Source organism: Octopus sinensis, linkage group LG21, assembly GCF_006345805.1.
Source record: "Octopus sinensis linkage group LG21, ASM634580v1, whole genome shotgun sequence".
Lineage (NCBI taxonomy): Eukaryota > Metazoa > Mollusca > Cephalopoda > Octopoda > Octopodidae > Octopus > Octopus sinensis.
The window spans coordinates 19,112,039-19,139,971 of NC_043017.1; the positions used below are offsets into that span (position 1 = coordinate 19,112,039).

The 27,933-nt window shown below is 38.1% G+C and overlaps 1 protein-coding gene across 4 annotated transcripts in view; it reads left to right on the forward strand.

Moving 5' to 3' along the window:
- LOC115222865 (divergent protein kinase domain 1A) overlaps window positions 1-27,933 on the forward strand; it is an 89,693-nt gene that overhangs the window by 4,248 nt on the left and 57,512 nt on the right. For 2 of the 4 annotated variants that reach the window (XM_029793231.2, XM_036511747.1), the window contains exons 2-4: window positions 15,976-16,119; window positions 22,180-22,262; window positions 25,048-25,074. In XM_029793231.2, coding sequence (XP_029649091.1) covers window positions 22,182-22,262; window positions 25,048-25,074 — 108 coding nt within the window. In that variant the 5' untranslated portion in view covers window positions 15,976-16,119; window positions 22,180-22,181. Of the gene's footprint in view, window positions 1-15,975; window positions 16,120-22,179; window positions 22,263-25,047; window positions 25,075-27,933 lie in introns of those variants that run through there. The other 2 variants (XM_036511748.1, XM_036511750.1) reach the window with 1 other exon arrangement.

Consider the following 27,933-nt stretch of genomic DNA (forward strand, 5'->3'; position numbering starts at 1 on the left):
CGACATATCTAGCAAGTCGGGGTGGGTTAGTGGTGATCTGTCAGGGATGGGGAACAGCTTCCTTCATCTGTGTTTCGTTTACTGACAAGATTACTCCAGTCTTTCGTTTGCTACTTAATGTACGTACGAGGGTTACCTGCTGTAACCAAAGATGGTAAAAATCTTGTTAAGTTAGATAGGAATCACGGACAAAACACTGATGTTTTATTTTATTCTATGGGTGCGTTTGGCAGCCATCGTGACAGACGGTCATTGTCTGTGTAGGTAGACAATGGCGTCTCGGGGGCCCCTACACATACACACACTTCTTTATTTACGCAAATACACACATTTCACTACACTACCTACTAGACACAGAGCACTATATATGCAAGTATAGAGACTGTATAAAACACACACACATACACGCGCTCACACTGTTAATCGTTGTTGCCCAAACATCTTTAGTTCCACACGCACACACATACACACACTCCACTATACAACTATTGCCATACATACACTGTAATACACTTACAGACTGCTCCACGAACACTTTTACATACACATTTACATATACACAAGTGCACATACATCTACACATACACCATTACACACAACTACACATGTACAAGTATCATGTTCCTCCATCAGAGCAACGAGGCGGACCATTTAGTCATCCTTGAGGATGGACTTGTGCAGTGGCTTTGTTTAAAACGAGGAAGAGTTGCATGCATCAAACCTCATTCTCTTGACCATAACCATCCTCAATCCAGTGGCAGGACTAGGTCAAGACAACTGGGGATGGAGACAGATGCAGTGGATGACCAAGATGTCTTACTTGTCTCATCTTGCTCTCTGCATTCTACAGTGCATTGCTATAGCTGCCTTTCCCCTCTGTTGAATCATGAAAATGTCTTCTGGAGAGTCAGCCGGATTCAGTCTTCACATGCATAGGTAGGCAAGCCCTAAAATGCTAATTAACCAATAGCTGAGACGTTGACAAGTGCTACTTCTCCAGGTCACAGTAGACCTAGGATCAACAGCAGCTAAGTGGTGGTCCTACACTCCTCAACACCCTAGAATTCTTGAACCAGGGCCCCACTATCAGATGCAGTTTAAAATCGTATGATGCTGTGTATAGTCGTGTATGTACTGGCTTATATAGTTGTGTAAAGCAGTGCTTCTCAAACTATCTGATGTGGTGTACTGATAGTTTTTTTTTTTATCCAGCAAGCCAGGGACAATAATATTTCTTAGTAATATTAATTTATACCAGAAACAATATATATAATAAACAAAATAAAGTTGGCAATTTTTATTATCTTATATTTATTTTGTAAACAAATAATACAATATTACACAAACATTTTATAAGCATTTTATAATGTTTCTTTTCTGGAAACTTGCCACTTACTGGCAGCTGATGGCTCACGGGCTGGCACCAGTCCGCAGACCACCACGTTGAGTAGCACTGGTGTAAAGTATGACTATGCAATTATCACTACTAACTCATGTAGCACTATATGTATACCACTATATACACTGGTACACATACATTATGACTCATACAAGTACATCATCATCATCATCATTTAGCATCCACTTTCCATGCTAGCATGGGTTGGATGGTTCAACTGGGGTCTGGAAAGCCAGAAGGCTGTACCAGGCCCAGTCTGATCTGGCAATGTTTCTACGGCTGGATGCCCTTCCTAATGCCAACCACTCCGTGAGTGTAGTGGGTGCGTTTTACGTGCCACCAGCACAGGTGCCAGACTAGGCTGGCAAACGGCCACGGTCGGATGGTGCTTTTTACATGCCACCGGCACGGGAGCCATGTGGCTGATGCCGGTGGTACATAAAAAGCACCTTTTGAGTGTTGGGCCTCATGGAGGCAATGACATATGACTGAGACCTTCGGCAATATGCTGTCTTGAATAGGAGACCCATCAAGCCAATTGAAATCATAGTTGTGGCACAGGAGGAGATGATGAGCAGTGATTTGGCCACCTCTGCTAACCCATCATCAGGATGGCATTATAGTTCAAGGTTGAGATACCTGATGATTGTTGGATACCATCTGATGACATCAGTTTCTACCGGCTAAAGCTCCATTCATTTTGGTGTGTAGGAAAGAAGCACCTTCCAGGGGTTATCAATAACATATATAAATATATGTGTGCTACGCTTCTTACCACACAGGTGGCTGTGTGGTAAAAAGCTTGCTTTCCAACCACATGGTTCTGGGTTCAGTACCACCACTGTGTAGGATCTTAGGCAAGTGTCTTCTGTTATAGCCTCAGGTCAACCAGAGTGGATTTGTCAGTGGATTTGGTAGATGGAAATTGAAAGAAGCCTGTCATATATGAATGTGTGTGTGTCTTTGTGTCTGTAGTATTTGTCCCCCATCACTGCTTGAGAACTGGTGTTCATGTGTTTATGTCCCCATAACTTAGCGGTTTGGCAAAACCACTAAGTTGCGGATAGAATAAATACTAGGCTTAAAAAAAAAATAGTCCTGGGGTCAATTCATTCGACTAAAATCCTTCAAGGCGGTGCTCCAACTTGGCCAAAGAATATATATACATGCCATTTCATGTTGTGTACGGTACAAGAATTTACGACCCAAGTCAGATGTAAGAAATTACTCCGAATAATTGTTAGAGAATCCATGCAAATCGAGTCAAGACTGGTGAGTTTGTCCTGGCATTGAGTTCTCTTTTTTTTACTTGTTTCAGTCATTTTGACTGTGGCCATGCTGGAGCACCGCCTTTAATCGAGCAACTCGACTCCGGGACTTATGCTTTGTAAGCCCAGTACTTATTCTATCGGTCTCTTTTGCCGAACCGCTAAGTGACGGGGACATAAACACACCAGCATCGGTTGTCAAGCAATGCTAGGGGGACAAACACAGACACACAAACATACATGCACATATACATATATACGACGGGCTTCTTTCAGTTTCCGTCTACCAAATCCACTCACAAGGCTTTGGTCTGCCCGAGGCTATAGTAGAAGACACTTGCCCAATGTGCCACGCAGTGGGACTGAACCCGGAACCATGTGGCTGGTAAACAAGCTACTTACCACACAGCCACTCCTGCGCCTACGCAGTTGTATAAGTTGGGATAATAAAGTCAAACCAAATACAGGCATACCTCCCCCTACGTTGTTAATTGGTTCCAGGAGACACAAGACTGTGGTTGGTCCAGAGCTATAGTAGAAGACACTTGCTCAAGGTGCCACAAGTTGGTGGGAGGTGTTTTTCTTAAGCATAGAACCATGCATGCATTAGAAATCAATGTATATTTTTGTAGATAACAATTTCATCATGCCCAACCCCACCCACCTGTTTGTTCTGACCAGATCTATCCAAGGACATCTGTACCCTTTAATCATGCTATGATTAATAAAATTAAATACCAGCTCATACTTAGGTTAGTTGTTCCCTTTTATTCAAATGCATATCATTTGTGTTAAAAATCAACATATCTAGTTAATGATTTAAGTAGTACCATCTGACCTCTAGTTATTGTAATTTATTATTTTGTTTGTTTTGCAAACTCATTGATCTGTTGATTGATTGATTAATGTAGATGACCAGTCATGTGCTAAACGTGATACAATTCTTAACACATAATCAACATCTGAGACATACTTCATCAAATAGGATAGAGTGATGTTAGAACCAGTTTGGATCAGTAATATTATATCATAAGGTGGCGAGCTGGCAGAGACATTAGCACACCGGGAGAAATGCTTAGCAGTATTTCATCTGCCGCTATGTTCTGAGTTCAAATTCTGCCAAGGTCGACTTTGCCTTTCATCCTTTCGGGGTCAATTAAATAAGTACTTGTTACGCACTGGGGGCGATATAATCAACTTAATCCGTTTGTCTGTCCTTGTTTGTCCCCTCTGTGTGTAGCCCCTTGTGGGTAGTAAAGAAATAAGAAACATTAGCATGCCAGGCGATATGCTTAGCGGTATTTCATCTGTCTTTATGTTCTGAGTTCAAATTCCACCAAGGTCGACTTTGCCTTTCATCCTTTTGGGGCTGATAAATTAAATACCAGTTGTGTACTGGGGTTGATCTAATTGACTGGACCCCCCCCCCGCACCCTTCACAAAAATTTTGGGCCTTGTGCCTAGAGTAGAAATGAATATTATATCATAAGGCAGCAAGCTGGCAGAATCGGGGTCGATTAAATAAGTACCAGTTATGCACTGGAGTTGATGTAATCGACTTAATCCCTTTGTCTGTCCGTGTTTGTCCTCTCTATGTTTAGCCCCCTGTATGCAATAAAGAAATAAATATCATATCATAAATCAACTATGTCTTGGTGTGCTGTGCTGAATAGGGATCATAATGTCTCAGTTAACTAACATTACCTTGGAAGTCAGAGAAAGTAACTCAAATTGTTTTTATTTTTCTTTGCAACCCTTAAAGAAAAAGGGTAGATGAATGTCAAAAATTAAGAAATAATTTCACAAAATAAATTTACATGCATTGGGCGGTGGTGATGGGAAATCTGATCTTTGTTTGCTATCAAGAGAAACAACTAAGGACATGGTTCTATCTTCATCAGCCTCATCAGCATAGCATAGTTTCTACTGAAGCCTACTTTGATTAAAAGACTAAGGATTTTTCTTTCTTTTTATGCAGGTATAGCTGTGTGGTTAAGAAGTTTGCTTCCCACTGACATGGTTTTGAGTTCAGTCCCGCTCTGTGATATTTTGGGCTAGTGTCTTTTAGTATAGCCATGGGTCAACCAAAGACTTTTGAGTGGATGTGTTAGACAGAAACTGAAAGAAGACAATCGTGTGTGTGTGTGTGTGTGCTTGTCTTGACGTCATGTAACGACTGCGAATGAGCATCCCTGTCATACAAGTGGTACCACTTGTTTTCTATATTCCTCGAAAACATCATCATTTAATGTTTGGTTTCCATGTTTACACGAGCCAAATGACATTTGTTAGGCAGACAAAAGGACATTCACACACACACACACACATACAAGTTCAAAAAAGCTACGTCCGTCCACTTAAAATAAAGAACTTAAAGACACATCTGAGAATGGGTCAACATTTAATCTATAATTGTTTGTGACAAATTAAAATATTGTTTCAGCCTCTGGTTATCTGAATAGCCATAGACAAAACAAAAGGGGAATTCTATTGAATTAACATTTATGGATTAAATATATATTATCATCATCATCTTTTAATGTCCATTTTCTTTCCTGGCATGGATTGGATGGTTTGACCAGAGCTGGCAAGTGCATCCAGCTATAGAATCTATGACAAAGCAACCGGTGGACCATGGTGCTATCCTCTAACTTGGCAGCTTCTGTCAAACCATCCAACACATGCCAGCATGGAAAATGGATGGTAAATGGTGATGACAACAACAATATATATCTATAATATAAATTGAACATGGGCGATCATTGTATTCTTTCTTGTCTTGAGGTTCACAGCCAAATGGCTGGGTGGATTTGCATGAAAAATGGCACACATGTGGAGACGGGTGCATAGATTGGAATGTGGTTTGTATTTTTTTCCTAGCCCTCATGGTTAACGAGAAAATTGATTAAAACTTTTTCTAATGGAATCCCCTGTTTGTTCCGCCATTAAAACAACCACTTGCTCACACAGCCGGCATATACCATTTCACTACCAACAAGGAGAGTACAAGATGACAGTCAGCCAAAACTTTCGCTATGCTGTCTCTCTTCTTTCACCTCATTGTAGGGTTAATAATCTTAATCTTTAGTTACAGTTTCTCATTCAAACTACGTAATAGGCAGAATTGTTGGATTAAAACAGTAGGGTGTTTTGAGGGAGATTTGGCTGCTATTTCTACCTGGTCTAGCTACCGTGTAGAGGTCTGCCTCATTTATATTATATATATTCCTTATGCTTTCCAAAACTGAGTTACAGATTTTGACGTATGGGGTATCAAATTTTGGCTACAAATGCTGGTCTACATCATTTTATGTATCCTTGTTTTAAGATGGATCTATCTGATGTAAAGGAGATTTAGCTGTTGTTTTTAGCAGGTTGAACGTTACTGTACTGGCTATTTTGTTGACATTTTGCGTTTGCTATTGTTTGACCCAGCTTTCAACATTTGTTCTTTAAAAGAGAAAAACAAAAACAAACCATACTTGTTTTTAGGTCTATTAAATAAATAGTCAACAAGCATTCAGTGTCGTCAGTTTAGACTTGTTTGGCAGGAAATTTGATCTGAGAGTTGTGTGTTGCAGTGGATGGGAAAAAGTACACAGTCTTTGTTTCATTCAAAACAGAAACACACTGGTAGAGTCGGTTTTACTTTATTCATCATCATTGTTTTAAGATCCACTTTTTCATGGTTGCTTGAGTCAGATGTATGCAAGGCTGGCTAGCTTCTTTCAGTTTCTGTCTGACAAATCTACTCACAAGGCTTTGATCGGCTCAGCGTTAAAGAAGACACTTGCTAAAAGTGTCATGCAATGGGACTGAACTCAAAACCACGCTGTTGGGAAGTGAACTTCTTAAATTACACAGCCACGCATGCACCTACATAAACACACACACGTATAGGGTGCAGTGAGTAAACTCTTGTCTAAATTACACAAAAATGAAAATAACACTGACGTCTCATTTCAGCATCTCATTTATGTACTGAGATTACTTAAAAATATCTTGAAATACTAAAGAGTAAATTTATTCAATTGGGGGAAGCACTCCGTCGGTTACGACGACGAGGGTTCCGGTTGATCCGAATCAACGGAACAGCCTGCTTGTGAAATTAACGTGTAAGTGGCTGAGCACTCCACAGACACGTGTACCCTTAACGTAGTTCTCGGGGATATTCAGCTTGACACAGAGAGTGACAAGGCCGGCCCTTTGAAATACAGGTACAACAGAAACAGGAAGTAAGAGTGAGAGAAAGTTGTGGTGAAAGAATACAGCAGGGATCACCACCATCCCCTGCCGGAGCCTCGTGGAGCTTTTAGGTGTTTTCGCTCAATAACACTCACAACACCCGGTCTGGGAATCGAAACCGCGAGTCCGCTGCCCTAACCACTGGGCCATTGCGCCTCCACAAATTTATTCAATAAAATCACCAATGGCTTCAACTATGGCTGCCAGACGACTTCGGAATTTCCTGCAAATCCTTCTTTAAGTTGTTGAATGCTGCCATAATCCTTGCCTTCAGTTCATCTTTGGTGTTATAAGGAGTTTTGTTGGTCTCTCGCTCAACTGCGCCCCACACATAATAATCAAAGGGGTTACAGTCTGGGGAGTTAGGTGGTCAGATGTTAGGGGTCGTGTGGTCGCAGAAATTGAATGATAACTGTGACTGGGTTCTCCTGCTTGTGTTGCATGGTGCAGAGTCCTGTTGCCATTTGAGTACTATTTTCTCCACCTTGGTTGGAAAGTTGATCTCTTTAACCACACAGCCATACCTGCGCATATGAATGTCCATATGACTGGGAAAAATTGTTTATGAGCAGATGGTATCTTTCCACTAATAACCACACTCGTTAGAGATTAAACAGCTGTCATATTTACATTTTGCATGGTAAATGTAACTATATATGTTCTTTATAGATAAAACACAAAACAGAATCATCTTCGTTTGTAAAGAATCATTGATTCATGTAAATGATCGTTGTATTGTACTATTTATTGAACTAATCTATTTAAGTTGCACATAATAAAAACGATTTCTTTTCTATTTTTCATTGTCGATTACTTAGTTAGCAGAAGAAAGGGTATCCAGCTGGAAAGAGTATTTGTTTAAAACCCTTTTGACACCAACCCGGCTGAAACCGGCTCTGGCTCTGTTGTACTAATGTCTTGTTTTCTTAAGTTCTGAATTAAAATCTTCCACCAAACCTTCGTCACAATTTATGTTCCTAACACTAGCTGAATGATAACTAAGTTATTTTACTAAATTCTTTGTTATATTTAAAGAAATTGAAAGAAACACAGAACATCTCAAAATAAATATAGTAACGAAAGGGTTAACCCTTTTGACACCAACCCGGCTGAAACCGGCTCTAGCTCTGAGTACAAATGTCTTGTTTTCATGAGTTTGGAATTAAAACCTTAGTCACAATTTATGTTCCTAACACTAGCTGAATGATAACTAAGTTATTTTACTAAATTCTTTGTTATATTTAAAATTAATTGAAAGAAACACAGAGCATTTCAAAATAAATACAGTAATGAAAAAGTTAATAATGATAGTAATAATAATAATAATAATCCTTTCTGCTGTAGGCACAACGCCTGGAATTTGGGGGAAGGGATTAAGTTGATTACACCAACCCCAGTGCGTAACTGGTACTTATTTAATCGACCCTGAAAGGATGAAAGGCAAAGTCAACCTCGGCAAAATTTGAACTCAAAATGGGACGACGGATGAAATACTGCCAAGCATTTCGCCCTGCGTGCTAACAATTCTGCCAGCTCGCTGCCTTAGTAGTAGTAGTAGTAGTAGTAGTAGTAATAATAACAATGGTTTCAAATTTTGGTATGAGGCCTGCAATATCATGGGAGTGGGGAAGTTGATTATATCAATCAATCCCAGTGTTCAGCTGGTATTTATTTTATCAACCCCTGTAAAGATAAAAGGCAAAGTCGACCTCAGTGGAATTTGAACTCAAAATGTAAAGATGGACGAAATATCGCTTAACATTTTGCTTGGTGTGTTAATGATTCTGCCAGCTCACCACCATAATAATAGTAACAATAATAATAATAATCTTTCTACTATAGGTACAAAGCCTGAAATTTTGAGGGAGGGGGCGAGTTGATTATATCAACTCCAGTGCATAACTGGTGCTTATTTCATTAACCTAGAAAAGATGAAAGGCAAAGTTGACCTTGGCAGAATTTGAACTCAGAACATAAGGATGGATGAAATGCTGCAAAGTGTTTTGCTCAGTGTGCTAATGATTCTGCCATCTTGTTGCCTTAATAATAATGATGATAATAATAATAATAATAGCAAGAGCACTCACAGAGTGTAAACCTCTGCAAAGGCAATACCAATGTCCTCTCAGTGATTAGCCAGAGATGATTTTTAAAATGAGAATATCTGAAATAAGCTCGACCGCTCTCACTAACGAGAATACTAGAAATGAACCTGACTGCTCTCAAAAATTAAGTAAAAAACTGGAAAAATAATCCAGAAGCTTTGTCCGGTACAGTATTGATCCCAAAATCAATCAGCTCGTGCCAGTCACGAGGCCAAACATTCTCGAAAGTTTCTGCAAATCCCTTGAGTGGTTCTTGAGATATCTTGTCCATGGACAAACAAACAAACAAACACAGCTGGAAACAATACCTCCGCCTTTGCTAAAGCAGAGGTAATAATAAGTCCTTTCTGCTATGGGCAAAGGGGCTGAAATTTTGAGGAAGGGACTATTTGATTATATTGACCCCAGTGCTTGACTGGTTCTTATTTTGTGAACTCTGATAGGAGAAAGGGCAAAGTCAACCTTAGCAGCATTGTGTCTGTGTTTATTCCTCTACTACCACCTGACACTTGGTGTTGGTGTGTTTACATCCCTGTAACTTAGCAGTTTGGCAAAAGAGGTGGATAGAATAACTACCAGGCTTAAAAAGAAAAAAAGTTGTGGCTTTGATTCATTTGACGGAAAATTCTCCCAGGTGGTGCCCCAGTATGGCCGCAGTCTAATGATTGAAACAAGTGGAAAAGATAAACGATAAAAGATATATGTGTAACTTTCTTTGTGGCAAAGTGTGTTGTATGAATGATTTTGTGTGTGTGTGTGCATATGGTGTGGTATATTATTTTACAGATATATATATATACTAGCAGTATCGCCCGGCATTGCTCGGGTTTGTAAGGGAAATAACTATATAAGCATTTTTAGAGATGTAAAGTATAATAGCCATCTCAATATGGCTAACCACAAAGGGGGGTGTTACTGTAGCTTTTTACGTTCTGAGATTTAATAATACATTTTTAGAAAGTTACTTCCCTTATATAATAGCAAAAAATGCATTAAAAATGGGAAAAAATTATGGTAAATTTTTTTTAAAATCATAGACTCATCGTAGACGCGCGCTAATACCCAGAAGAGCTCGATATGAATCACGGCTATAAGATACCCGCTTTTGGTTACACTGCACCGCAAAATGTGGGAGTAGTTAGGAATCTAAATCGTAGGAGACAGACACACAACTTCACTTTTATATATAAAGATATATATATGTATGTATGTATAACTAATGTAGGATAAAATTTTTCTGGAAAAAAATTTTATCAATGGCCAGCATATCAAAAAATACCGTTAAAGGTTAAATCTATAAATAATTTACAAGATAAGGGCAGAAGAATTTTTCTTCTGCCCTTATCTTGTATGTATGTGGATTGCTTTCAGTTTCCATGCACCCAATTCACTCACAAGGCTTTGGTCAACCTGGAGCTATAATAGAAGACACTTACCCAAAGTGCCACTCAGTAGGACTGAACCTGCAACCATGTGATTGGTAAGCAAACTTCTTACTACACAGCTGGTATTTGTGGCATTTTGAAACAAAGAACATTCAAAGCAAAATGTTACTCAATCAATTGCTTTCTGCATTTAAATGTCTAAGAAAAAAAAAACAACAAACAGTGAAGAATTTTGCTCAAATTGCAATAATTAACGCAGAAATTAATTTTGAGTTTTGAAAAGGTGACCATTGAATTGGAGGAGGGGATTAATAAAAATAAATAAACTTAACCTTTACACTAGATAGCTGTTATATGTGTGCTATACTTTGTGGTGAAAAATTAGGTTTGACTTAGTTAAATGTCACGATATTTTGGTGTGTCTTTTGAAATTAGATACATACACATTTTGTAGAATACTGTAAAGACACTGGCTGAGCAAAATGGTGATGTTGTGTTTACATCTCCTGTTAAAGAATTGGTCCTGTAGCTGTGTGGGTTTTGATTTATGAAAACTGGTGGAATATAAACTCCTTAATTGATAAACGGTTAAAGGTTGGTAACTAGAAGAGAACCCGACTGTAAAATACTGTCTCAGTAAGCTCTCTTTCAACTCATACCAGCATGGAAAAGCAGACATGGAAACAATGATGATATAATGTATCAAAGAATCATTGTGACTTTAACCTTTTGCCTGCCCTTTATATGTCCTTCGTATTGCACCTGATGCACAAGACATATTTCTCAGGTGTACATGCAATATATATAATACACATTATCAGTTGCTTTCAATCACCAAGTTAACTTGGGATTTGTGAAAGGAAAGCTTTATATTACTCAGAATGAATGAAACAGGGACTAACTAAGGGTTTCAAAACAAGCCTGGATGTTGAGGGCAAACTTATGAACATGTTTGGGATAGGCATTTGCTTTAGTGATTAGAGTATCGGATTCATGATTGTGAGATTGTAGTTTTGATTATTTCTGGACCAGGCAACGTATTGTGTTCTTGAGCAAAACACTTCATTTCACATTGCTCCAGTCCATTTATCTGGCAAAGGTGAGTAATCCTGAGAGGGACTGGCATCCTATCCAGGGGGAAAAAATATATGCACCACAGAAACCGGGAAACTGGCCTTCTGAGTCTATATGATTTGGGAAGGCATCTTATCCCCTCTTTATCATCCAGATAGGCACAGAATTAAGTATTCTGTACACAGCATACAATAAATCACCAAGACTCTTAGAAAAGGGCTCTATTTTCTTGTGAAAGGCTCTACTTTATGTTTTACATAATCCATTATGTAAAATGTAAGTTGAAAACAACGGTAATTCTGTAAAAATAAATATAACTGGATGGTTGCAGCTGAAAGGGGTCTTGTTCATAGATCTCTTTGATCAGAATTGACCAAGAGTAAAAAAAAACTGCTTCAATTAGTAATCAGTATGAACCATCAAGGGAGCTTCTACGTGATTGCTTGATCTGCTGGAAATAGTAGCCTAATCTCACTGAACTCATACACTATGGTATTAAAAAAGAAATGACATATTGGATGTGATAGTTTTAGATAATGTCTGAAAAAAAACAACAATAAAAAATAGATGGGATGGTAACAACTGGAATGTCTTTGATCATAGCTTTTCTCAATTAAGGTTGACCTTGGGCTGAAAACCAAAAACAAACAAATTTTCTTTGTTAATTGGGAAGTAGACAGTATGATGAATGTGTGAAGTTTTTATTGTGTTAAGTTAACGAACACAATCATTGGAGAGGTATAATTTATGAATCTGTGACATAAACAGCAATTAGACTGAGTGCAGTTATTAATAACCTACGGGAGAGAGGGACATGGTTGCGTAGGGGGGTGTTTGTTAGGCATTTCCATGTCTGTACTTGTTTGATCAGGGACTGGAGTGTTGAAGCCAAGACAAATTGCTTTATGTTAGAGTTACTGAAAACACAGCTAGCTTCAATTCTTGTTTTATTGTTTCATAATAATAATAATCATAATCAGAATGTAAGGATTGATGAAATGCCGCTAAGCATTTTGTCTGGGTGTGCTACTGATTCTACCACCTTGCCGCCTTAATAATAATAATAATAATAATTAATTCTTTTTATTGGCCACAAGGGCTGACAAATACGATTGGAAAACATAAAGGGACAAAACAGGACGAAAGGTTACAAAAGGTTTTGTCCGTTTTTCGAAAGAAAAAAAGTCTGTGTAAACAAGCTTTATAACAACGAAAAAATTCAACAATTTACAAAACTCCCAATAGAGGAGACGCTTCGAAAAAGAAAAAGGTCTCACGTGGAAAAACCCATAAAAGCCACAGGAGCCTGGTCAAAAGGGGGGTAGAGAGCCCCTTTCTCCTTTTATAATACCTTTTTCAATTACAGGCGAAACCTCAGAATTGGTCCATTTATGCTGGCCATTCTTGCACAATTCACCCACCTTTCAGAAAACTTGTTATCAGACAGCACTCTCCTCTCTAACCTCATAGTGAAGCTTGAAAAAGGCAATAATCCTTTTTAGTAAAGGCACATGGCCTGAAATTTGGGGGAGGGGGCTAGTCGATTACATTGCCCCCCCCCATCCCCAGTGTTTTACTGGTACTTAATTTTATCAACCTCAAAAGAATGAAAGGAGAAGTTGACCTTGGTAGAACTTGAATTCAGAACGTAACAACAGGCGAAATACCACTAAGCATTCTACCCGTCCTGTTAACAATTCTGCCAGCTCACCACTTTAATAATAATAATAATATTAATAATAATAATAATAATAGAGGGAACATTAGTAACCAGGTTGGAGAAATTGGGATTGACACGAGGTTAGAACATGTTGAGAAAATTGCTTTATTGAGGAGAGTGAGGATGTTGAGATTAGTACCATGATGTTAAGTATCGTGGAAAGAGACCCTGTGTAACCCTTGATAACAGGATGTTATCTGCTCTTAGAGAATTAACTGGAGCAAGTGATATCAAGAACTCTGAGAAGTGAAATGGAAGCGCAGCAGTAGCGATAATAACAATGATTACAAAATAATCATCAACTAGTGAATGTAATTGTGTGTGTATTTGTGTGCTTTTAATGGTTGGCAATGGCTCTTATCACTATGTAATTATGGTGAAAGTAGGCCAAAACCGGTTCTCCAAACAATTTCGGGTATATAGAGATGAAAACATGTAAACTGCCCTACTCTCAGCTCAATCATTGAATTTTTTTTCTTTAGTAACAAAATCTTTGGGCTTGATGTTTAAACGCTAAAGGGTTTGCTCTCTAGCATTCAAACCAAATACACCTGGCCTGGACCAAATATTCTACCTGTTTTGTGTCCAAACCAGCCAGATGCGACCCCTCACACCTATCCTACAATGTCATTCTAAAAACAAAGCAATCAGGAGTGGCCGTGTGGTAAGTAGCTTGCTTACCAACCACATGGTTCCGGGTTCAGTCCCACTGCGTGGCACATTGGGCAAGTGTCTTCTACTATAGCCTCGGACCGACCAAAGCCTTGTGAGTGGATTTGGTAGACGGAAACTGAAAGAAGCCCGTCATATATATGTATATATATATATATATATATATATATGTGCGTGTATGTTTGTGTGTCTGTGTTTGTCCCTCTAGCATTGCTTGACAACCAATGCTGGTGTGTTTATGTCCCCATCACTTAGCGGTTCGGCAAAAGAGACCGATAGAATAAGTACTGGGCTTACAAAGAATAAGTCCCGGGGTCGAGTTGCTCGACTAAAGGCGGTGCTCCAGCATGGCCGCAGTCAAATGACTGAAACAAATAAAAGAGTAAAAGAGTATATCATTGAAATCTCAGATCTAGGAAATAATGCAGAAAGCACCATTCGAACATGGTTGCTGCCAGCCACTCTGCTCCGGCTGGCTCCTGTACCGGTAGCACGTAAGAAGCACCAACTAAACGTGGCTGATGCCAGTGCCGCCTGACTGGCTCCCATGCCGGTAGCACATAAAAGGCACCCACTACACTCTCAAAGTGGTTGGTGTTAGGAAGGGTATCCAGCTGTAGAAACCTTGCCAGATCAGATTGGAGCCTGGTGCAGCCTCCTGGCTTGCCAGGCCTCAGTCAAACCGTCCAACCCATGCCAGCATGGAAAGCAGACGTTAAATGATGATGATGATGATTGATTGATTGATTGATTCACATTGTTTTGAATTAATCAGGAATTATCTTTTAGCTTCAAGATTTCCATGTTGTTACTGTTTGTTTTTAGACTAACACTGAAGGGTGGGTGCGAAGGGCAGATTTGGCCAGTTTGAACAGAAAACCAGCAGAATCTTTGGGCCTGATATGGCTGGTTTAAAATGCCGAAGAGTTAAGACACAAAGAATATCATGTAATTTGTCTTTTGTTCTATGTTTGGTATTTGATGAAGTCGATCATTTAGTCTTCCTGTGATTCAGAGCAATGAATGTCTGCGTACAAGAAGTTGTTTATGTGACTTGAAGTGGTTTTGGTGGTGGTGGTGGTGGTGGTGGTAGTGGCGGCAGTGATCTTGCTTATTGAAACTGTTAGAGACTCTCAAATGACAAAGAAACATGTTGGAGAGGCAATGTTGTTTAAAGTCTAAAAATAAATCTTCATTATTACCAGAGAGTGTAATAATAAAGATAATTTATTGCCGCAATAAAATAGAAAGAAAAGGAAACATAAAGTCATTGATATGTCGTTATTTCTGTTTGTATAATTTTGTTGAAATTCATCAATCATCGCCTTGACCATCATCATCATCACATTGTCATCACCATCATCATCACTCATCACCATTACTCATCATCATCACCACCACCACCACCATCATCATCATCACATTGTCATCACCATCATCATCATCACCACCATCACTCATCATGATCATTATTTAATATCCACTCTTACATGCAGAGGTCAAATGGAATTCTGTGGAGTTAGATTTCCTGTGGCTAAGATACTTTCCTTGTCAGCAGTCCTCAACCCGTCTCCAAGGAAGATAATGTTTCCCCAATGGACAACATTGCTAGTATGGCACGGATGCTCTTTTACAACCATCACACACATGATGTCAAAACAAAAACACACACACACACATAAATGCACATTGCATGCATGCACACACAAACACACACACACACACACACACACACATGCACACACAAACACATACACACGCACAAATGCATGTGCGCGCATGCACACACACACACATACATTCTTCTTTCAGTACCAGTCTGCCACATTCACCCACAAGGCTTTGGTAAACCCCAGGAGAAGGCATCAATAGAAGCCACTTGGCCAAGGTGTCGTGCAGTAGGACTGAACCCAAGACCACATGGCTGGGAATATCAGCTTCTTTACCTGGCAGCTTCATCTGTGCTTGATTATGTTGTATTTATTTTTGTTTTGTATGATTTCACTGAATATGTAGTTTTTTTTATTTCTGTTGACCAATGCTTCCACATAACCTCGCTGGCCTTAGTATCTACTTATCCATCTCACCTCACTTTTGTTTCTTTCAGCATGGCTGCAGTTCAATGACACCTGGCTACTCTGGTTATGCACTGTTACCTGCTCTGCACCTTTTTGAAGAATGACTTCTAACACAAACTTTCTCATAAACTTCATCTTCATTTTCTGATTTGTCCACCACATCACATTTGCAGGTATTACACACGATCAATTGTTGCTTTTTCTATTGTGTTTCATAATATTACATATTATTGATATTGTTGTTGTTTCATCCCGGAATCAGTCCCTGGTAGACCAGACTTTTAATTAAAAAGCATTTAAGCTATTATCATCCCATCATTGTTTTAAATAAGCTTTTTTTCTTCGTCATTTTATTTCTAACAAAAATATTTGTCATATTTTTAACAAAATACACCCTACCTCTATGTGTGTGTGTTTCACTACCACCACCACCACCACCATCATCATCATCATTATTCAGTTAATTAAAAAAAAACAAGAGAAGAAAAATCTCCCAATAATTTAGTAAAATCATTTTGTTGTTATTAAGCTGGTTTGGGGTATTTTACATAAAACTATGAGTTGTCTTCCATAAAATGTTAAATGATGGACCAGATATTTTTCATTATAAAAATAGAAGCAATTGTTGCATGGAGAATACATTATTACCCATTTAAAACACACAAAGACTCTTAACTTCACTTCAAATATTTGTTATTGAACTGCACTCTGGTTGCAATCCTGTCAGTGACCATGTTACGGTTGTGCAATAAAAATGTTGACACCAAATAATGAATGTTTAATTGAATTTAACAGAATTTGTGTGTTTTTGAATGGTTAATATGTGTATATTACATGCAAAAGTATGAAGCCTATGTGATTAATTCTGTCTACAGTTTTCTGCTTTCATATTGTATCAAGATTGTCCCAAACAATTCTTTCGTCTCCTGAATCAGTATAGATGTACATTTTACATGTGTATTTGCCATGGGGAGTAGAATATCCAACACTTCAGCCAGAATTCTTCTTCAGGGTAAAGATGATGGGAGAGAAATAAAAGACAACAGAATTAGGTGGGGGTGCTGATCACAATTCCTGATAAAAGCGTCACTGCTTTTTTTTCTCTCAAACATCTCAATAATACTAAAACTCTAGAGATGTTTGTGTGTACCTGAAATACCTCAGAAATGGCATATTTTATCTTAATTTTCTTTGCATATTTATCTTCATACTTACCTTCGGCAGTGCAGTACAATTTTTGTGTTATTTGGACCTCTATTTAAACGATTAAACACAATTTTGTTTGACGGAAAAAAAATCATGGCTTCTGTGACATCAACGCACATACGCACCTATAAGAATATACACACATTTAATGAATGTCATGGCACGTCAATCAACACAAACACATGTCTGCTATCTGTGACGTATACACAGACATGGTCTTCGTGCTTTCTAAGAAAAAAAAAATGTCGACTTATTGATGTAAACAATATTTTAATCATTTTAGAAATATTTTTAACTGAATGTGATTTCATACATCTTTCACTTTCTCCTCTCTTTCACTTTAAAACAAAAGTAACAAGTGATTTTCAGGATAAAAATTGTTAAAAAAGAAGCTTCTATTCAAGTTAACTGAATACTATTGTTTGGGTAGTTCCAATTAAATAAGAGCAGAAGTTAGGTTAAATATATATACATGCTTAACCCTAAGTACCATGAATTCCTGTTCTACAAACTGGCAAACAATTCTGTGAATACTTTAGCAGACAACACTGGGTAGAAAGTCTAGCAGAGGATATAAAACCCTGTTGTCTTTCTTTATATTTCTTTCCTCTCATCTTTACATTGAAGACGGACTGTGTCTGAAACATATACTCCACTCACCACAGCAATTTCATGATACTGTTTGTGTCCCTTTTTCCAAAAAGTACAAACCTTGCCAAAACAGCTGCCTTGGATCCTGTTTTATCTTGCTCCTGCATTCAGCAAATATAAATGGGAGTTAGTTTCTTGCCGATGGAATATACTGGTAAAACTATATGACGCTCTAAATATTTTCTTAACCCTTTTGTTACCTTATTTCTGTTGAAATAGATTGCCTTTGTTTTAATTATTCTTGAAAGATAATTATGAAGTTATTATTGTGAAAGTAAATTTTGTTGCTTATTTTAGTAATGGTGTTAAAATATCTACCAAAAATAGGAATGGTATTTTCTGCAAGCCATGTTGCGTCAGTAAACTCAACATATCTCAACAGAAAATAGTTTCAAACATAGCATTCATCTACAAAAGATAGTGATATATAAAACTGCTTTCTGGAGTTAAGGATAATGAAATTTTGAGTGAATATATCAGCATTTCCTAGTGAGAAGACTAAGATGGTGTTTGGAACATGAGGTGAAATTTTGATGTTAGTTTTTATCCTAGATTATTTTTAAAGTAGGAATGTTGTATCACAGAACCAGGAGTGGTTTCAGATGGTTGATAGGAAAAGGGTTCAGAAAGGTTGGCAGGCAGGTTACCAAAAGCTCTAGTCCAAATGTTTACCACTCTGTAAAAGGCTGAGAAGGATTCATTTAACAACTCCAATTTAAACCCTTTTGTTACCATATTTCTGTTAAAATACACAACTTTTTCAATTAATTTTGAAATTAACAAAGAATTTAATGATAAAATAACTTTGTCATTATTAAGCTGGCATTTGCAGTATAAATTAACAAGAAATTTTGATAGAAAGTTTTAATTCATAGAACTAGGGGTGATCTCAAGCAGTTCATATCAAAAGGGTTCACCTGATGTTATTGCTATTTAGTTCCAGGTCTGTTCTTATCAAGGAGACTCGTGGTCAGCAGTGCTGCAACAATGACCAAGCTATTATTTTTGTTACCTCAGGGACTACCTTGCCCAATATGTCCTTCCTATTTTTTAAGTGGCAAGAGGTTTGGTTTTTATCTCCAGCAAACGGAATAACTACACAGAACGTTGAAGCCATTGGCTTAATGCAGTGTGTTGACACATACACGCACGCATGCACACACACTCAGACACAGACATGCACACACACACACATGTACACACTCCTCCCACATGGAGACACACACACGTCTGTGTGTGTGCGAACACGTACACACAATACACGTGAACACACAGACACAAATATGCATGCATACACACACACACAGACATACACATACACAGACATGCACACACACACAGACTTACTCACACACAGACTTATACACACCTATGTACACACTCCCCCCAATGGACACACATGTGCGTGAACATGTACATGTAAATGCACACATACACAGGAGCATACACACACATGAATGCGCGCACATGCAGACACACACATATACCACCCCCCGCTTGGGGACACACGTGTGTGCGAACATGTACACATAAACACACACGTACACTTGAGCATACACACACACACACACACGAACACGCATGCACACACATACACAGTGTGCAGAAAAGTTATGGCCTGCATAATTGTAAACACGGGAGGGAGGACAATGAATAGGTAAACACCATGCTGAAGGTCATTTGTTTCTTGTTGCATAATGTAACATGGTTTCATTATAATGGCATAAATTCATTCATTGAGTGCTTATTAACCCTAAGCTAAGTCTGATTGAACAAACCTATGATCAAAGGCATTCCAACTGTGATCATCCCATCTCTGTAAAGGTATCTGGGACCATGTGATCCAAGGTCCTTCCCCCTTAAGATGAGGTGTAAGTTCAAGGGAAATAAATTGAGGCTTCCTTGTAGGTTTAACACTTATCATTTAGCCCAAGTCAGTTCTTTTTTTTTTTTTGAGCTTACTTCTAGTTAACGGCACTCCAGCCATGGCCATCCGATCTTTTTTTCCAGCTGTAAATACATCTAGGTATACATTATAGAAACTTATCTTTCTGTTTTTTCAAACAATAAGGTGTAATTTGATTTGAGGGTAATTTGGCTGTTATGTCTAGCATGTTGTAACTACATAATGGATCCCCTCTCCTTCGCTGAGGCACATTGTAACTGTTGGTGCATTGAACAATGATGTTTGTTGTTTGATATATAAATACATGAATGTGTCCATCCTGTCTATTGAAGTCTTGTCAAGTTGCATTTATTTACTGACAACTTGAAAGCATCATTTTCAGTTATTTTTTCCTATCCTTTTCCACCACCACCAGTAACATTTTTGGCTGGCAGATACAGTTATGAAAATATTACCTTTCTCCCCACATCTCTTTTAAAAACAGGGAGTGTAGAAGCTTGAATGCTACAATGGAACAGGGATAATATAATAAAATTGTATGTATGTCAATCAAAATGGAATTGGATTATAAAATGGAGTGGAGTCAAAAGGACAAAGAAAAAAAAAATCCCAACAAAGGAAGAGGTGGTGGGTGGGGGTGAGGTGTTTGTGTTATGTATTGATTGACTCTTGAGGTGTGGCATAAACTTGTTTATTCTTATGAAACAGAACAGAAAAGAAAACACACACACACACACACACACATACATATATAAGCAGAGAAATGAGTGAAGGTCATTGAGGTTGTCAGAATGCGTGACAGAATACTTAAGCTCAGGCTAGTCTTGCAGAATAGTATAGCAATAATTATCTCTGCCTATGCCCCACAAAAAAGGCCTGTCAAATGAACAGAAGGACCACTTTTATGATATTCTTCTGCTGGCTACCTCAAAGACAAGTGACAATGATTTCATCTTTGTGGTTGGGGGTTTCAAAGGGCATGTCAGATGGCAGCCTGGTATCTTCCATGGTGAACATGGGGCCATAGAATTGGTTCCTGAAATGAAGAGGGAACAAGGTTACTGCAGTTCTGTGATGCAAATAGCCTATTGATCTGCAACATCAACTTGAGGAAGCCAGCCAGCCACCTGATAACCTACCAATCAGGTGACTGTGCTAGCCAGATCGATTACATTCTCAACAGACAGCAGGTTGCATGGTTGCTCCTAAATACAAAGACCCTCTCTGGTGAAGAATGCATCCCCCTGGAATAGACTAGTCATCAGTGACTTTAGACTTCAGGCCAGAAGGATGCCAAGAAGCAGACCAATCTGGAAAAGAAGGATTTGGAAGCTTAACCCTTTCGCTACTGTATTTATTTTGAGATGCTCTGTGTTTCTTCCAATTATTTTAAATATAAGAAAGAATTTAGTAAAAAATAACATTGTTATCATTGCGGTAGGTTGTTAAAGGTTGTTGGTTATGGTTGGTCAGGGAGTGACCATTGGTTTTGCGCCTATGTGGTCCTTAAAGGCGGCGAGCTGGCAGAAACGTTAGCACGCTGGGCGAAATGCTTAGCGGTATTTCGTCTGCTGTTACGTTGTGAGTTCAAATTCCGCCGAGGTCGACTTTGCCTTTCATCCTTTCGGGGTCGATAAATTAAGTACCAGTTACGCACTGGGGTCGATATAATCGACTTAATACCTATGTCTGTCCTTGTTTGTCCCCTCTGTGTTTAGCCCCTTGTGGGTAATAAAGAAATAGGTATAGCCAACTTGTGAGACTCAATGGCCTGAGGCATACGCACATACGCCCACGCACACACATCTTTTTATCTTTTTACTTGCTTCAGTCATTTGACTGTGGCCATGCTAGGGCACCACCTCGAAAAAGTTTTAGTTGAACAAATAGACCCCAATGCTCTTTATTTTAAGCCTAGTACTTATTGTAGCAGTCTCTTTTGCTGAACTGTTAAATTACAGGGGATGTAAACAAACCAACCCTGCTTGTCAAGTGTTGGTGGCAGAAAACACAAGCACAAAGACACACACACACACACACATATATATATGACAGGCTTCTTTCAGTTTCCATCTACTAAATCCACTCACAAGGCTTTGTTTGGTGTGAGGCCATAGTAGAAGACACTTGCCCAAGGTGTCACACTGTGGGATTGAACCTGCAACCATGTGGTTGGGAAGCAAACTTCTTAACACACAGCCACACTTGTGCCTATATATGTAGTTTGTAAAATGGTTTTAAATTAGGTATTATCAATTATGTAAAAAAGCCATTAAAAAACAAAAACAAAGATATTAACACAGACCTTATGGAAGGAAGCTTTTGTGTGAGTGCTTTCACAGGATATTTTTGTTTTCATATAATTTATAGTTAGTTTATGAAAATCACTTTTCAAATGTTGTGACTGTATCAAAATTTTTTCCAAAAATTCTTCACGCGAAACCCTTATCACTTCTCTATTTTCTGTCAGAAATGTGCTCTCAAAAAGGAATCCTTGCCTTAATACTCAAGGATTTATTGAAGTCCTGTACTAGAAGCTGTCTTAATTATCAGGTAAGTGTACACACTTATTTGTTTTTCATTTTTCTAGACAGAAAGTTTTACTTAAGCTAGTTATTTGTTTATCTTCTTTTACTTGTTTCAGTCATTAGACTATGGCCATGCTGGAGCACCACCTTGAAGGATTTTTACTTTGAATGAATCGACCAATTTATTTATTTATTTTGTTTTCTAAGCCTGACACTTATTCTCTCTGCCTCTTTTGCTGAACCGCTAAGTTATGGACACATAAACACAAAAACTGGTTGTCAAGGATGGTTGTGGGGGGGACAAACACAGGCACACACTCACTCTCACACACACACACACACGCATACTGCGGGCCTCTTTCAGTTTCCATGTCAAATCTGCTGACAAGGTTTGATCAGCCTGAAGCTAGAGGCTATAGTGAAAGACACCTGCCTAAGGTGCTATGCAGTGGGATTGAACTGGGAACTATGCGGTTGGGAAATAAACTTCTTACCACACAGCCACATCTGGACCTATGTTTGTTTATTATTTTGTTTGAGTTTTGTTTATGCTGTTAAAGATAGATGAGATAGCAGAACATTAAGTTTCCCTCTCTCTCTCTTTCGGAGAGGCACTGAGCACCTACATGCACATATACACACCAGGCAGTAACTTCCACCTACCGAATTCAATCACAAAGCTTCGGTCGACTCGGGGCTATAGTGGAAGACTCCTGCCCAAAGTGCCACGCAGTGGGACTGAACCTGAAACCTTTATTTTTATATATTTATTTGTGTGTATGTGTGTACTATCATTGTTTAATGTCCATTTTTTTCATGCTTGCATGGTTCAGGTGGAATCTTTTGAGGTAGATTTTCTACAGCCAGATGCCTTTCCTGTTGCCAACCCTTGCCTGTTTCCAAGCAAGGTAATATTTCTTAATAGGCAGACATGTTTTTCACACAACACCCGTGCAGTGTCACATAAAAGCACCCACTACACTCTGTAATGTGTTTGGTGATAGGAAGGGCATCCAGCTGTAGAAACCATGTTAAATTAGACTGGAGTCTAGTGCAGCCTCACCAGCTTGCCAACCTTGGACACACTGTCCAACCCATGCCAACATGGAAAACGGACGTTAAATGATGATGATGTTGATGATGAAGAAAACTGGAAATGAACAGCATCACTTGTGTGACAGGGATGCTCGTTTACAACCATCACATGATTTCAAACAAAGGTTCACTCACATGCATAAGTGCACATGCATACGACAGACTTCTCCCAGTTTCCATCTTCTAAACCCACTTACAAGGCTTTGGTTGGTTCCATTGCTATAACAGAAGACATGTGTGTGTCCAAAGTACCATACACTGGGACTGAACTTGAAATCCTGTGGTCGGAAAGTGAACTTCTTAACCAGACAGCTATGTCTACTCTTCCTCCTTCAGATAACACTGCTACAAAATTCCCTGGTGCTATCTTCTTGCCTCTGCATAAGCTATAAAGCCGTAGCAGTGATGGTAGTGATGACAATACCTGATGATATTCATGAAAGTGATGCTGTTGCTGATAGAAAGTATGAAAAAAAAAAAAAGAAAAAAGCTGCCAGAGAGGACATTCAATGAACATATATTGTCATTTAGCATCACGTATTTCCAAAATAATACATTTTTATTTTGCATGTTATTGATGAAAGAGGTGGTGATGCTAACCCCAATCCATTGGGCCCCCAGTTTGTAGATCAGGGAAATGACCTGTAGATATACAGGTTAGCTGCGAATACTCAATAAGCAGTCCTGAAGGTTGCCTTTCTGCAAAGCATAGCATCCATAAGCAACCCTTCCTGGGGCATGGTGAAATCTTGAAGCCCTGAAATGAGTGGAAATGCCACTAAGTTCGGAAAGCAGGATGGTAGTAAGGAATAGAATGCAAGACATAAATGTACTTTGTCTTTGGATTTCTTCCCATTCCCAAAACAAGTTACATTTTTATGAATGTTGGTCAGGGAAAGCCATCAGTTTGACTGGCATTCACAAACATTCCAAGACTTGCATTAACTTCAGAAACTCGTCCTGCATCACTCATCACACAGTGAAACAAGGAACATGTTCTGCTGTAGTCTTGGCTGTGGCTCAGTGTTCAGAAACAAGAGTTGATGAGTGACCTACTGCTATGGTTGCCAAAGCATTTCTGTACTCAAGCAGATTGGTTACCTGAGCTGAATGTATGTCGATCTACTTAGCAGGGACATGGAATGCCTTCTCAAAGACCGCTCTCAACTAATGCAGGATTGAGATGGATGGCGTGCATGAGTTGAAAATGTCCAAGCAGGCTTGACCAGATGATGAAAGAGGAACTTAAACATTTTAAAAATGTATTTTCTATATCAGTGGCGTCAGTCTGGGTTGACGTCTAAAGTCTGAGCTGACCAAAAACCTTGTGAGTGGATTTGGTAGATGGACACCAAAAGAAGCCTGTTGTATGTGTGTGTGTGTGTGTGTGCGCGCGCGCGCGTGTGTGTGTGTATGCTTGTGTTTTCTTCCTCACCACCACCAATATCAGTTTGTTTTTGTCATTTGGTTTTCGACAAAACAAACAGAACAGGTTTAAAAAAAAAGATAAGCACTGAGATTTGTTAGTTTGACTAAACCCTTCAAGGCTGCACCCTGGCATGACCTCATTCTAATGATCGAAACCAGGAAAAGGTAAAATGTATATTGATTTTTTTGTGATCTTACATAAACCAATGTAACGTTTAAATATTAACGTAATACTTGAAACAATTGTGATGACATTGATTTCTTTATCTTGTCTTTTTGTAAACAAGGTGGATTTGAAACTCAAGGCTGCATCAGTAAGTATCGACTTTTTTGTGTATTGACTGTTTTTTTTTTAACTAAACATTTGTTGCTCAGATGTTCTTTTTTTTGTTTTTACTGTTCTTTAATTGCTTCTCAATCTGAGTGTTAACCCTTTTGTTACCATATTTCAGTTGGAATACACTGCCTTTGTTTCAAATAATTTTCAAAATACTGAAAAATTTAGTCAAATAACTTTCTCATTGTCAGTCTGAGGTTGAAAACAAAAAATAACAATGAAAGTTCAATGAAAGGTTACAAATTACATCACTTTGTTACCAAATTTCTGTTGATATACACAGACTTTGTTTTAGTTTGTTTGGAAAATATTAAGGAATTTACTAAAATAATTGTCGTTATTAAGTTTGTATTGGAATCTGAGTTAACCCTTTAGTGTTCAGATTATTCTGTCAAATGTGATGTTTGTTTATTTAAAATGGTTTGAATTAATCATGCATTATCTTGTAGTTTAGAGATTTCAGTGATGTGATTTTTTAGTTTTAGAATGACATGTTAGGGCTGAGGTGAGAGGTGTGATCTGGTCAGTTTCAATATAAAACAGGTTAAATATTCTGGCCGGATATGGCCGGTTTGAATGCTAAAGAGTTAAAATGAAATTAAAACCTTCCTTTAAAAGAAGGTTTTAATTTAGATCACTTCAAGATAGGAAATTTATATTATAGAACGAGGAGCAGGGAACGAGGAGCTGGCAGTTGCAGATAAATATAGAAATGGTAAATAGAAGAATAGAACTGTGATAAGCATTACTGTTGTGGTTTATCCCCAGGCCAGGCCTAACTCTTTTGTTGATGTATTTCTGTTGAATTATACTGCATTGTTCTTGTTACTTTTGGAAAGAATGAAGAATTTAGCAAATTAACTTTGTCCTTCTGATGCTAGTGTTTTGGAATGTAAATTAACAAAATTAACATGAAATTTTGATGGAAGGTTTTAATTTAGACACTTTAACCCTTTAGTATTTAAACCGGCCGTTTCCGGCCCAAATATTCTACTTGTTTTATGTTCAGGCTGGCCATATTCAGCCTTTCACACCTACCCTACAATGTCATTCTAAAAATAAGCAACCACATCATCAAAATCTTAAAGCTACAAGATAATGCATGATTACTTCAAAACAGTGGGAATCAAAAAGCATTAAATTTGATGGAGTACTCTGATTATTAAAGGGTTAAAATATGATCATAGAAGAAGAGGTAGTCTCAGGCAGGTTGTTACCAAAAGGGGCGAAGCTAGATTTAGAAAATGGACAACCTTGTTTATGATGGCTCCCATCTGAAGATGTAACAATGATGATATATATATATATATATATATATATATTATATATATATATACACACACATATATATACATATACACATACTGTGGCTGTGGAGTAAGAAACTTACTTCCCAACCACATGGTTCTGGGCTCAGTCCCACTGCATGACACCTTGGGTAAATGTCTTCTACTATAGCCTCAGGCTGACCAAAGCCTTGTGAGTGGATTTGGTAGATAGAAACTGAAAAGCCTGTCATATATATATATGTATGTGTGTGTGTGTGTGTCTTTGTGTCTGTATTTGTCTCCCACCTTTGCTTGACAACCAATGTTGGTTGTGTTTATGTCCCTGTAACTTAGCAGTTTGGCAAAATAAACCGATACAGTAACCACCAAACTTACAAAGAATTAGTCCTGGGCTTGATTTCTTCAACTAAAACCCTTTAAGGTGGCGCTCCAGCATGACCACAGTCTAATGACTGAAATATGTAAAGGAATAAAAGTGTGTGTGCATGTGTGTTTGTGTGTGTGTGTGTGGTGTGTGTGTGTGTGTGTATTTGGCTGTAATTTTTCATAAGAAAGATAAGTAATTTTGTTATACTTGAAAATAGAAAGTAATAGCAGACGAAAGTTTAACCACACATTTCAAAATGTACGTCACATCAGACTGTCTTGTGAGTGAAGTTTATTGTAATTTCTGTTGTATTCTGCATGATGTCTATTTTGTCTTTTTTTTTTTTTATTTCTATTTATTTATATATTTAGAAAATAATGTAAATTGATGTATTTGTGAAAATGCTGTTAAATTAACTTCAGATGCTTGAAAAGTCTAAAATAACACAAAATCAAAACTCTACTAATATTGATATATATGCATATATATATATATATATTATGTAATGAATGTATGTATGCATGCAAATGTGTTTATATGAATGGCGATCATTGTGAGTCATGTGTACATATATGAAAAAATATATATATAATGAATGTGATAGATGTTATATATAAAAAGTGGGTTTATTATGAAAGTACAATAGTGACATATATAAACCATTTTAAGAAATATGGGACATATATAGACCGATAAAGCCCCGTCCCCTACACAAATGCTGGGAAACACTATAGCAATCTTCTACCATTGTTTGAGGTTGACCAAAGTCTTGTGATGTTTAGATGATGCAAAAGCTCATATGTATGTGCGTGTGTGTATTTATGTGTGCATATACAAGGGTGGTGCTTTAAGGGCATTGCGAAAGGCCCAACCTTCTGAGTTCTTTTACAGGGCTTAGAAAAACTGAAGGGTTGTTGCAATAAGTGTGTGAGTCTGAGGGGAGAATATGTTGAATAAAATCATAATTAACTGATCTTCTTTCATTTTCTTTTACCCAAAGTCAGGAACTTTTCAGCACCACTTCATATCTGTCTGTCTGTCTATCTGTCTGTCTGTCTGTCTGTCTGTCTGTCCGTCCGTCCATACATACATACATACATGTGTGTGTGTATAGATCACTTTAAAATAGGAAGTTTATATTACACACACACACACAGAAAGTGTGTATATAATATATGAA